At 48.8% G+C, this 13,644-nt stretch overlaps 1 protein-coding gene across 3 annotated transcripts in view; it reads left to right on the plus strand.

Moving 5' to 3' along the window:
- The window catches only part of RXRG (retinoid X receptor gamma), a 40,786-nt gene that overhangs the window by 20,330 nt on the left and 6,812 nt on the right, over positions 1-13,644 (plus strand). For all 3 annotated transcript variants that reach the window (XM_049635238.1, XM_049635240.1, XM_049635239.1), the window contains exons 3-7: positions 3,512-3,656; positions 5,223-5,402; positions 11,299-11,459; positions 11,575-11,704; positions 13,018-13,150. In XM_049635238.1, coding sequence (XP_049491195.1) covers positions 3,512-3,656; positions 5,223-5,402; positions 11,299-11,459; positions 11,575-11,704; positions 13,018-13,150 — 749 coding nt within the window. The remainder of the gene's footprint in view (positions 1-3,511; positions 3,657-5,222; positions 5,403-11,298; positions 11,460-11,574; positions 11,705-13,017; positions 13,151-13,644) is intronic.

Here is a 13,644-nt window from a genome sequence, read left to right on the forward strand (position 1 = left end):
GAGAGCAGGATTCCTCAGCCCAGAACCTCCCGTGGCTGCTCTTAATTGCTTCTCAAGATTAGATCCACTCTCCTTAGCCCAGCGGTCAGGCTTCAGGCCTCTGCCACAGCCCAGCCCCCGGCCTTGCCTCCCACCCCTGCAGCCCACAGGAACCCCTGGGCTTCCCCCAGGCCTTTGCTCTCAGAGCCTTTAGCCCGTGAGGGGCCCGTCCAAACCTGACCCACTTTTAAAGGCGGCCAAGGCCTAGCTCCAATGCCACCGCCTTCAGGAAGCCTTCCCAAATCTCCGTTGTTTGGGGTCTTTCCTTCCTAAACCATCCCAAATGACTTTTAATCTTGTCAATGGCCTTGAGGCGGTACTACATCCTCCTCCTTTCGGTATCCCCACGGTATTTCTGAACAAACACATGAATAAACCGCTCTAAGGCCTAGTTCCCTCATCTGGAAAATAGAACGACCTCATAGGGCTGTTGCAAGGATCAGGAGAGCAGTGAGCAGCGTGGGGAGTTTTCTGTGGTGGGTGGGGCTAGCGGTGGGCGGGGCTCATGATGGGCGGGGCTAACAGCAGCAGTAACGGTACCTACTGTGTTTGGGCTGGAGATAGTGAGGCTGGTTCCACCGGACCTGGCTGTGGAAGGAGGAGGCGAGTGAGCGTCTCTTGAGCCTCAGGGGATGGCGGCCTCCTCCTCATTCCCATGCCCGTTCTCCTCCGTCTGAGGATTTGGGGACAGAGCCTCCTCAGTCAGCTAGCGGGTTCTTTCTCTGGGGTCGTCCCACCTCAAATGCTTCCATTTCATGGGTGGATCTAAGTGGTTAGTATCTGTGTCACTGAGGCACTCAAGGAAAGTTGTTGCCTAGAATTTACATCGATGGAAACCCCCCTCACCTGATTTCTGAAAAATAGACACATCTAAATATGTCCCTTATCTGAAGTGATGATAATGTATTATGACAACGTTAAATAATTTTCTGACCACCCCCTGCTCACCAAGAAATGGAATCATTTAACCCCTTTGGTGAATGTGGCCTCATTTACTACAGGATTCCCAACACCTAGTGGACTGTTGGCTTATAATAAACACTAGAATTCTTGTCTTGATCAACCAGATTTTATGGGAATGATAAAGGCCACAATTTATGGGACCCCTAATGTGTGCCAGGCACTGTGATGGGGATTTTACATCATTATCTCATCGAGTCCTCCCAGTGACTACGTAAACTAGGTCTTACTAGGCTCATTTTCCAGATAAAGAAACTGAGGGTCGAAGAAGATTAGTAACTTCTTTGAAGTCACGCAGCCAATAAGGGCAGCTTGGGAGTTGGTCCCAGTTCCCTGGGACTCCCAAGCCATGTTTTTCCCACCATACCGGTGATTCCGAGCCCTGATGCACATAGCATTACCCAGGAAACTTGAAGAAAGGTCAGTACCAATGGCCATCTGACCCATTGACTCAAGATTTCTGGGTGTTGGATCCCTGGGATCAGTTTTTGTTGCAAGCTCCCAGGTGTACATCCAGGGTTGAGAACCACAGTATGATACCAAAACAAAGCCAAATACTGGCTACAAGTTCTAGATGTCCTGTCTTAGCCTTGTAAAGAGAGGGGGGAGGGGAGAGGAAGAGAGAGAGAATTCTCCCATCCCATGTGTGTTTTCACCCTTCACACAAATTAATTTTTAAAAATTCCCGGTGACTTTGACTTTGAAGCAAGGAGCTGAAGGCTGTCTTGTGTTTTCTGCATCCCATAGAGCACTTGACCCAAGTCTCTGCCCATCTCCTGTGCTCAATAAATATTTGCTTAGTGAATTGAAAAGCTGGTAAATTTAAAAGGAACCTAACTCAGGCTGTGTTGTGTTTTATGTTTTATTGATCACTCCTTCTGTCCCAAAGGCCTTGAATAGAGAAACAAATCCTACCTTTGGTTTAGTTTAGGAATTAGGCAGTACGATTCAAAATTCACACGGACCATACAGAAGTCTGTAGTCTGTGGAATCTCTCTGAAACTCCCAGATCCTTACCAGGTGCCTCTGCTGGACATTTAAACATACTCCCTAACCACCTCTGTTTGCGCTTACTTAACTAAGCGTTTTTCATTTTGGCACATGTGACTCTTCAGTGAAAGTGTGCAGTTTTGAGGAAGGAGAGATCTTCTAGGTTAAAAAAATTTTTTTTAATGTTTATTTGTATTTGAGAGTGAGAAACAGAGCACGAACGGGGGAGGAGCAGAGAGAGAGACACACACACAGAAACCAAAGCAGGCTCCAGGCTCTGCGCTGTCAGCACAGAGTCCGACGCGGGGCTCAAACCCACGAACCGTGAGATCATGACTCGAGCTGAAGTGGGACGCTTCACCGAGCCACCCAGATGCCCCGAGATCTTCTAGGTTTTATATCTCCTTTCACAGTGCTTAGAATGTTGAGCTGTGCACATGGGCACTCAGAATTTCTGCTAATCGGATGACCTAGTCATGATCACTTAAGATTTCTTTGATGAATATGGAACACTTAGCGGCTTCTCGGTGATCTCCCCAGACACTGGGAGACTTGGAGGTGGTGGTGGTGAGGAGCTAATGTGAACGTGTGGTAAAAGACGAGGGATAGGAGGCACATAAAATTCATCTCTTCAGCCATCCAAACGCACCGACTCCCCACCCCGGGTGCTGGGACCATGTCAGACACAGGGAGGACAAAGCACCCAGTCTCTGGCTGTATGGATTTTCCAGTTTCACAGGAAGATGGTCTGTTTCTTACATTTAAGTTCAAAACCACGAGCTGGGGCTTTCTGCCCAACTTTTTGGGTGCTACTGGAATAATCTGGGCATTTGGTTTGGCATCCTCTGTGGGTTCGTTAAGGTGACGACTACACGTGTCTTCTCTTCCATTTTACTGTGAACTCTTTAAGAATGTGCATTTTTATTTTTTAAAAGTTTTTAGTTTTTTTAAAAGTGTGCGTTTTTAGACCTTCCCTTGGTACCCCAGCGCCTCGCATGGAGTCTCCATGGTGAGTACTCAGTGAGTGTCTATAGATTGACTGAATGGATTTGCATTTTTTGCTTGGTTTTCTTGGAGTCTAAGTCTTTTGCCTAAGAGCCATAGCTCCTCTTGGAGCACTGCTGAATAGACAGTCAGTAGTTTTACAGAATCTAAAAACACACAGCTGGCTTGTCCTAAGTGTGTCTGAAGCGTGTCCGGGGTGGGTTTCTAGCTCTGACGAAACAGACGAGTGAAATGAGTGAAGGCAGAGCACTCTGATGACGTGTTGTGATTTTCGATTTAGGTTTTGGTGTGTAGGAATGATTTGGTTCCTCTATGCCCCCTTTTCTCCCTCCCTCCCTTAAATTCATATCCCCCACGGACAGTTTTGGATACTCTGTACTTGGAAACCTCTTCTTGAAATAGAACTTGTTTTTTTTTTTTTTTTTTTTTTCTCCCCGCAAGGATACCCCTGTTGCTTTTGGTCTCAGGCGCTGGGTCTGCCCTGGCTCTGTGTTTTATTGTGTGTTTTCTCTCGCAGCTAAATGTGGTCAACAGTGTCAGCATTTCAGAGGACATCAAGCCCTTACCAGGGCTTCCTGGGATTGGAAACATGAACTACCCATCAACCAGCCCCGGATCCCTGGTTAAACACATCTGTGCCATCTGCGGGGACAGATCCTCAGGTACATGTAGAAGCAGATGTCACTCTGGGGTGTCCCACACAGTGAGGGTCTCAGAGATGGCACCTGGTCCACTGACCACCTGGCTACATTGTACCCAGTGGAAGGAAAAGGGCCTTTTCGGATGGTCCAGCTTGGGGCCCAGGCTGTAAGTTTCTGCCGCTGCGCTCGTAGCCGGAAATCCGGATGAATTTAAAGTATGGTTTCGGTTTTAAGGGTTGGCTTTGCAGGAAGCCCCTCCGTGGAGTTACTGTGTTGCATGTGTGTCTGGAAGACAGAAGCTGTTCTGATCAGTAGGTGTCTCTTTAATTGTTTTTATTTTATTTTATTTTATTTTATTTTATTTTATTTTACTTTATTTTTTATTTTTGTAATGTTTATGTTTATTGTTGAGAGAGAGAGAACAACAGAGCACGAGCAGGGGAGGGGCAGAGAGAGAGGGAGACACGGCATCCGAAGCAGGCTCCAGGCTCCGAGCTGTCAGCACAGAGCCCGACGCGGGGCTCGAACTCATGAACCGCGAGATCCCGACCTCGGCTGAAGTCGGACACTTAACTGACTGAGCCACCCAGGCACCCCTCTTTAATTGTTTTTAAATGTTTATTTATTTATTTTTAGAGAAAGGAGGGGTAGGGGCAGAGAGAGATGAGAGAAAATCCTCAGCAGTCTCCTATCAACACAGAGCCAGACTTGGGGCTCGAACTCACGAACCATGAAATATGACCTGAGCCAACATCAAGAGTCGGACGCTTAACCACCTGAGCCACCCAGTCACCCCCCAAGATCTTTATGTCATAAGCCTGCATGTCATATTATGCTATAGAGATCATACACTAATTTATTCCTCCAACAAGCAGTAGCATCTAGAAAATCCATAACTCAGGTTCCTCGTCTGCTTTTCGGTGGGGCTCCCATGTCCTTGGGCCTCAATTATGGGGAAATATTAGGAAGGCTGAGGTTTTTTCCCCCATTAGATAATACATCACAAGCATAAATATTTTTATTTATTATGTATACTAATGTCTTGAATGGAGACAGAACATTTAGCTTAACTAAACACAAGAGTTGCCTTAATAAAATAAATGTAAACAAAGCCTCGGGTCAAGACTTTTCTTTTTTCTTTTTTTTTAATATGAAATTTATTGTCAGATTGGTTTCCATACAACACCCAGTGCTCATCCCAAAAGGTGCCCTCCTCAATACCCATCACCCCCCCCCCCCTCCCCCCCCCCCCCCATCAACCCTCAGTTTGTTCTCAGTTTTTAAGAGTCTCTTAAGCCTTTTCTAATAATGCTCTCCGGAATTAGCCATTCCAGAGAGCAGAGAGTGCCTTCCAGAGGGAAGACACGAGGAAGGGTACATTCATCCTGCTTAGTCTCCTTCCTGGGATCAAGCCTGCCGTCTCTGTCGGTTACCCTTTGCGGTCCCCTCCCCGGGTCCAGGTGATGTGCCAGTGTCCCTGGGGGGAGAGTCCGGGGGCTCTCTTGAATGAAAGATCCAGACAAACCCAAGGACGGTCTCCGCAGCATTCATTTTCTTTTCTTTTCTCTTGCCTTTCCCTGGGAGCAGGAAAGCACTATGGTGTGTATAGCTGTGAAGGCTGCAAAGGCTTCTTCAAGAGAACCATACGCAAGGACCTCATGTACACGTGCCGGGATAACAAGGACTGCCTCATTGACAAGCGTCAGCGGAATCGCTGTCAGTACTGCCGCTACCAGAAGTGCCTGGTGATGGGCATGAAGAGAGAAGGTGAGGCCCCCGTCCCCTCGGGGGAGACCGCTTTGCGATTTCTCCGGGACCTGCGGCCGGGCGCCCCCTGCCCAGGCAGCGAGCGCCCCAGAGCACAGAGAGCAGTGTCGCCTTCCTCCTCCCCCACTCACGCATCCTTGCCCTGGAGCTCGGGGGACGGTCCCCCGGTCCCCCGGCCAGACCCTGTCCCTGGCTCTTCCAAGCCCTGGGAAGCAAGTCCTCGAGTCGGTTTCAGGGTCCCGGAGCGCAGCCCCACAAACGGGGCCTCAGTGCCTCTCTGGGAGGAGCTGGCCTCCCGCCTCTAATCCTCACCGGGGAAGCCTGTTGGGTGGAGTCTTCTCTCTGGGCTTTTATAACCCGGGGCTGCCACAGGTCCCCTGAGACTGGTGTATTCCGTGGTGTTGCCGGCAATCAGACTCGGCCTCCTCATTCAGAGAGACCCGCACGTGTAACTTCCACGTCTTTCCAGTTTACAGTGTGGCTTAGCTGGGCTGTATGGAATGAAAAAAAAAAAAATCTGAAAGTGTTTTCTGTTCATTTAGAAAATCGAAAAGGCTTTCTGTTAAGTAACACAACTAAATCGAATTGGGCAGTTAATTAACGCATGAACTCAGGCAAGTACAAGTGTACATGGTGAGCCTTCCTAGATTCAGAGTGAGGAAGTCTTGTCTCTGTCTGGGAACTAGGCACAAGGCATTTAGTCAGTCCTGGGAGACTCCTCATGCTTGAAGAACTTCTTTTCTCTGAGGAGAGGGGAGGCTGACTGAAAGGATCCACAAAGAGAAGGTTCTTTGAGCCCCTTCTAGGAGAGAATGCTACCAAGAAGGAAAGAAATGGCAGGCCTAGCATGTCTGAGGTAGACGGAGGGGGCCCTTTAGACTAATTAATAGCCCTCATCATTCTACAGTGGAGGAAACCAGTATGGACTGAGGAGGGGAGTTTTCCAAGGTCCCAGAGGTAGGTGACGAGCCCAGAGTGGCCTTTGTACTCCCAGATCAGAGCCCATCTGGAGTCTCCCCTCCTCCCGGGGTGCAGAGGGGTTCTGGTACGAAGATGGCCCTCACTCTGTTGTCTGACAGCAATCTCAAGGGGGCAGACCCAAACCTGGGCTCCTGATAATCTGCCCTCTTAGCCTGTTTGTTGCACAGTCCTCTCCATTTTAGGAAATAGCCAGTTTTTCAGTTGCTCAGATGAAAAACCGTTGGACTCCTCTTCCATGTGGGTGAAGAAACCTTGTCTCTCCCCCAGAATATGTCCAGAACGTCACCACGTCTCATGACTTTAACGTAGCCAGCATAACCCAAGCCATTATTACCTTCTGTATTAATCCACCCGGACTCCTAAGAACTCCCCTTGCGTCCCTCTTTGGCTTCCTACACTCTTCAGAGCAACCAGTGAGGCTTTGAACAAGTGGGTCAGGTCAAGCCCTTCCTGCACCAGAACCCTCCAATGCCTTCCCTTCTTCCTCAGAAAAAAAAAAAAAAAAAAAAAAAAAAAAGCAAAACCTTGGTTATGACTTCAAGGTTGTACATGATCTGACTGCCCCATGTCTCTCTGGTCCAGCCTTGCTGGTCTCTGCTGGGCCACCAGGGAAGCTCCTTCTCAAGGAGTGTGGCACTTACAGTCTCTCTGCTTAGAGTGCCCTCTTCCCAGGTACCTGCATGGCTCCCTTCTTCTCCACCTTTAGACCTTTACTCCACTGTCAACTGTCGAGAATTGCATCAGCCACCCAGGACACTTCCTAGTCTGTTTCCTGCAGCGGTATCACTGTCTAACATGCTTACTTACTTAGTCTACTATCTGTTTCCACCAAGGCAAGATTTTTTTCTCTGTTCCCCCCATCACTGCTATATCACCAGTGATTAGCACAAAGGAGGCACTTCATAAATAATTGCTGAATGAGTGGATGAGTAGTTTAAACTGAATATTGGAACCAAAAGTTTTAGTAATGCAGGAGCTTCTAAAAGGACTCATCCCTCCCTCCCTCCCTCCCTCCCTCCCTCCCTCCACCCATCCATCCCTCCATCCATCCCTCCATCCACCCATCCATCCCTCTATCCATCCTTCCATCCATCCTTCCATCCATCCCTCCATCCATCCATCCATCCTTCCATCCATCCACCCATCCATCCATCCATCCATCCATCTATCCATCCTTCCATCCATCCATCCATCCATCCATCCATCCATTGACCCATCCCGCCATCCCTCCCTCCCTCCCTCCCTCCACCCATCCACCCATCCCTCCATCCATCCACTCATCCCTCCAACCATCCATCCCTCCATCCATCTATCCCTCCACCCATCCATCCCTCCATCCATCCCTCCATCCATCTATCCATCCTACCATCCATCCCTCCATCCATCCATCTATCCATCCATCCATCCATCCATCCATCCATCCATCCCTCCTTCGATCCATCCAGTATTAACCGAGTGCCTGCTTCATGCTCATGTCATCCTTGCCTTCAAAGAATCAATGATCTTATAGAGCAGAACACGTGAGGAAAAAAATCAGCTGGTGGAGGCTGTCTTCTCTTCACCAAGATAGAATTGATACTCCTTAAGCTTCTGCCACCATGATGGTCAAACATAAGATTAATGACCCCAAAGAAAGTCTCGCATCAGCAAGAGCTTGTTTGCTGCCAGGGTCACATTTGCCTCCCAGGACAGATAAGTTTCAGGTTGACTTGGAAAAATAATGGTTTTCCTGATGTAGATGAGACTGAGTTAAAGGAAGGTGAAATCCTTCAGTCAGAGAAGCGGCCATTTCTATTGCTTCACCATCTGTCTCTCAAAACTCAGCCTCAGCAGCCCTCAGCTCCATTATAGTCAGAGTGGTTGGTGCACAGGTCACATGGCGGGAAGTGTGGCTCTTTCATTAAAGTAAGGCAGACAGGGACTTGTGGATTCTAAGGGCCTGGGCAGTCCTTCCTTTAAACTTGGCACTGTTCTGATTCTTTCACGGACAGGTGTCTAGTTTTGGCTTCTGCATTTTTGAGAAGAATGTGGAGAAATGAGGAGTAATGAAGAGCTGAGTAGTGAAATGTAGGAGGGGAAAGAGGCTCCTAGAGAAATTTCTAAAGGAATTGGTACTATTTACCCTGATGAAGAGAAGACAAAGGAGCAAATCAGTTCCTCATCTGGCTGCATGAAGGGCCATTTCCAGAAGGCTGCCTGACAGCCTTTCCTTCACCCCTATCGTTTCTGACCTCAATGTACAGAACTGGGGGCTCAGGTTGGACACTGCCTTGAAGACAAGAATAACAAAATTCTGGAACAGTTAGCTGAGAGAAACTATCAAAAACAGGTAGAAAAAGATGGAAGTAGAATGGGCTCGGAATGTGTCTGCCAGAAGCCAGGGGCCAGGGCCCATTGCCTTTTTAGGGTACCTAATGGGGAAGCCGGAGTGGCCATTGATATTCTCGGATGTGACACCTTTGTTTCCTCAAAGAGGAAACATAGATTCTAAGAGTCTGGGGGAACGGCCTAAGCTTCCATGGTGAGCTAGTAGCAGAACTGATACAGGACTGGGGCCCTCTGACTTCCAGGCGACCACACAATCCTCAGGGGTCTTAGGCGAAGTCCGTTTCCATGATATCTGGTCATTTAATACAGTTTGGATAGATAATGGACTACTTTCGTGGCAATTAGTGGGTAGTATTCGATATCCCCATGAGCCCTGTGTGGTCTTTATTAGTACCACTAGCCCAGAGCCTCAGAGGTGGTACAGGGGGGTGAGAGGTGGGCTCAGAAGGCCATCAGCCTGGGTCTACATGTTGGCGCCATTTTTTCTTAGCTCTGTGACCTCTGGCAGGTTACATAACTACTCTGTGGCTCATAGTCCTTGAGAGGGTGATTATGGGGATTAAATGAAATATCATCTGTATAAAGTGTTGAGCATAACTCCTGACAGAGAAAAGAATTCAATAAATTTTGGTTATTATAGAGCATGTCCAATAAATACATGTTGGGCTAATGGATAAAGTTCTGTCCCAAGGCAGGAATTTGGTACCATGTTAGATCACCCAGTGTCCCCTGGATATATCCTGAAGTATGTTGTAGGGCAGGCTCAGAATGTCGGCCACATCGAAGGTTTCTTCCAGCAACAGATATATGACTCCTCTTCTGTGACAGTAAGATTTACGGCACAGAGTGGAGAGGGGAAGAGCAAAGGATCCCTCGCTTAATGGCAAGATTGGAATTAGAATCTAATTCCCAGAAGCCAAGGTTATTTCCTTTGAAGCTTGAAGGTTATTCTCCTTCCGTGTTACAAATCCACAGAAGAAATCAGCTGAGGACCGCGGAAGGAACTTCACTGAGTTTGCTTTTTCCCCGTCTTTTAAAATCGAGGCAAATAGAAGCCTATTAACCTATCTTAAAGAAATTAATACCAGAGGCGTTCAACTTTAACCAGCAAATCCAGCTGATAATATAAATACATATGTGTCTGTATGCTGTCCGAGAATGAAGACTGACAGAGTGGACAGGAAGGAAGGATGAGGGAGAAAGAGAAAGTAGGAGTTGGAGGAGACATCTAAAGGCTCCTTGGACTCCAAAGTGCATGACTTTTGCGCTCTTCTTTCCTAATTTCTCTTCATTCTCTCTCTCTTCTGTTTCTTCTTTTTGTCACTGCCCTCCTTTATTCTCTCTTCTATTTCTCCCTCCACTCCTTCCTTCCTGCCCTCCTTCCCTCCCTCCGTCCCAACCACTGAATATCATTCTCATCTTGAGGCATTTTGATGTGTCTCTACTGGAGGCTTTGGAGTGTGAGTTGTGTTTTTGTAGGCATAGCCTTCTCTGACCTACCTTGGAAGGTCACTGATATCATTTGCATGACAAACTGGATGTCCAGCATCTGATTCCAGCTCATTCTACAGCCTTTGTGCCATCGGGGGTGGGCCCCAGGGGAGGAAAGGACAGAAGCTGAAGGGTAGAAGTTGCTAGTGAAATAGCTATCACTGAATTCCAGATTAGCCACTGGCTTCGAATATAATTTTATTGATTCTTGGGATTAAAAAAAAAAAGCGTACCAATATTGAAGTTTGCTCCTTAATGCTGGGGAAAGGAAGATGGAAACCACAGCTTTGTAGATTATGAAAACTAACCCAACAGAGAGTGTTTGTCAGTGAAGAGGACAGAATTGGCAAGGGGGTCTGCCTGGCATCCTAATGCATGGACGCTTAGGGTTCTGGGGGTTAGAACGAACTTCGGTAAAAAAAAAAACCCTAAGTTTGGGGAGGCTGAGATGATTCCAGCCCGCACCTCTGCCTGCCTACCCTTCCCCACCCCCCAAACCAGCCGCTGATTCTGAAATGTCATCTAGGTGACATTCCTCCACCTCCTCACTTACTAAATACCCTCATGGCTCCCTGAAGATCTTCCCTGACAAGTCGGATCAGGTGATGTTGTGTTCAGGCTGGTGCATTAGGGGCAGACCTAATGGGACGTGAATGCCAAGGCTGATGCATAGGACCTGACAGAGGGATTTTCCAAGTAATGTCCTTGCCACTTAACTATCGCATGCCCGCAGCTTATTAGAGGTAGCAGCTAGAGTAAAGTCCAGGAGACTGAAGAGAGATCATGGAGAACGTGGCTCATTAAAAGAGAGGGCAGAATCAGAGGTTATTAAAATTCTAAATGCAGACTTTTTAGACTGGTCACCATAACGAACAGGAAAGGATGCGAACTAAAAAACCCACAGTTCTGCCCACGCATAAGCCAATCGCTTTCCTTTCTTTGTTTTGTCTGTCAACATCGCAACCCCTCTGGTCAGGGACCGCAAGGATACCCACATGACAGATGAGGAAACTGAGGCTCGGCTCCGGTAGGTAACTCGCTTTCCCACAGTTGTCCTGGGCACGTGGTAACATCTGCCTGTCCTCTCGTGTGCCAGCTGTGCAAGAAGAAAGGCAGAGGAGCCGGGAGCGGGCCGAGAGTGAGGCCGAATGTGCCAGTAGTGGCCATGAAGATATGCCTGTGGAGAGGATTCTAGAAGCTGAGCTTGCTGTTGAACCAAAGACGGAATCCTATGGTGACATGAATATGGAGAACTCGGTCAGTGGTCTTAGACCTCCACCCGCCTCCCACTTCTTTCTTGGGCTGGAGATGGGCGAGGGGTGGACAAGAGTCCTGGAATCTGCCCCTCACAGGGCTTTGGGTTTGTTTTTAGACGAACGACCCTGTCACGAACATATGCCATGCTGCTGATAAGCAGCTTTTCACTCTTGTCGAATGGGCCAAGCGCATCCCCCACTTCTCTGACCTCACCTTGGAGGACCAGGTCATCCTGCTCCGGGCAGGTAAAGGACATCGGGGCTTCGGTTTCCTTGGGCTAATTGCTTGGGCTGCCATTTTGAAATTACCCTTGGGATCCTAAAGCAAGTCACCCAGTGAGGCTGTAACCGATCCAAGCCGTGTGCCGTGTTGAGGACAGGATAACCCCATCCAGGGTTAGTCTTTATGTATTAATTATAGGTTCTTAAGTTTGGGTGGCCCTCCCCCAAACCTTTTATTCCCAAATGAAACATTGTTAATGGAGGGTGAGACTCTTCTTCCGTGTAAATTTTACCGTGGTTTTATAATTGGCATTTAATTTTCAAATACAGTTAAGTCAGTTTTATTGACGACAGTCCAAAGCAGTGTTGTAAAATTGGAAAATAGAGGTTTTCCCATTTCACAGGTGAGATGAGAGAAGCCAAGGATTTTTTTTTTTCTCAAGCTTATTTATCCAGGGTTCCTTCCTTTTTTTTTTTTTTAAGTTTATTTATTTATTTTGAGAGAGAGAGACAGAGTGTGAGCAGGGGAGGGGCAGAGAGAGTGAGAGGGAGACACAGAATCCGAAGCAGGCTCCAGGCTCTGAGCTTTCAGCACAGAACCCAATGCGGGGCTCGAACCCACGAACCATGAGATCCTGACCTGAGCCGAGGTGGGACGCTTAACTGACTGAGCCACCCAGGCGCCCCCAGGGTCCCTTCCTATTTTCAGATTCTGTGTGCTATATTCTCTCTCGGCTTCCATTTCTGGAACATTGTGCAGCTGACATGTGCCACCGCTCTCCTCTGTCACCGCACCAGCAGGGAAATTTCATAAAGATTGGCTAAGCATTGGAAGCCAGTCCCCTCATTTCATCCCTGTTAGATAATGAAGAGTCTCTGAGTGTTGACTGAAAGCTACACGCTGTGCTGGGTCCTGCCAGACAGCGAGCACCAAAGAAATAAAACTGAGTTGTCAGGTGCTGGGGGCAGAGGTATCCTCACTTTATCCACCGTGGCAGCTAACATGTTGACGATTACCTGTGAAATGTTCAACCCGTATTTGTCGATTGACTGGGATGGGGGAGGAGAAGTGTCCTGATCCTCAAGCTGCCATTCTGAGCTGTCCTGGGGGAGACTGGGGGGGAGGGGGGGAAGTGCAGGGCCATGAGTCAGGGGACCCCCGTCTTATCCTCTTTCTTCACTCATGAGCTGTATCGTCTGGAGCTGGTTTTTAACCTCCTTGGATTTCTGTCTCTGCTTTTGTTATACGGGGGCGACAATTCGTGCCTCGGATGATGATTGGTGAAGCGAGAATGCGGTCAGTTTTCCCTCAAGGCCTCCTTCTTTTCTCCTTGCAGGGTGGAACGAACTGCTAATTGCCTCCTTCTCCCACCGCTCCGTCTCCGTGCAGGACGGCATTCTTCTGGCCACCGGCTTACATGTCCACCGCAGCAGCGCCCACAGCGCTGGGGTCGGCTCCATCTTTGACAGGTGGCTCTCGTCTGCTTCCAGTGCGTGCGTGTGCGCGAGCGTGCCTGTGTGCGCGCGTGCGTGCCTGTGCGTGTGCGCCTGTGCGTGTGCGCGTGCGTCAGGTGCCGTGGGCGTGTGGGTGTGTGGACCTGTGGGCAGCGGTGGGACGTAGGATGGTCCACCCACACATCTGCACGGGGCAGGGAGCGGAGACCATGCAACACATCGGAACATAGACCAAGGAAGGAATGACAGGTGGCTCTCGTTTGCTTCCAGGGCGTGTGTGTGTGTGTGTGTGCGCGCGCGTGCGTGGGTTACAAGAAAGGTTGAAATGACGAGATGGAGGTGGAGCCAGGCAGGGGCCAGCACGGTTGCTGGGGCAGGAGGGCGAACCTGTTACCTCTGCGGGTTTCCAAAGGAGAGACTGGATCGTTGACATGACCTGGGGGGGGGGGGGGCGGGGGAGGGGTGCTGGCCCCTGCCTGGCTCCACCTCCATCTCGTCATTTCAACCTT

The sequence above is a fragment of the Panthera uncia genome, chromosome F1 (genome assembly GCF_023721935.1).
Source record: "Panthera uncia isolate 11264 chromosome F1, Puncia_PCG_1.0, whole genome shotgun sequence".
Lineage (NCBI taxonomy): Eukaryota > Metazoa > Chordata > Mammalia > Carnivora > Felidae > Panthera > Panthera uncia.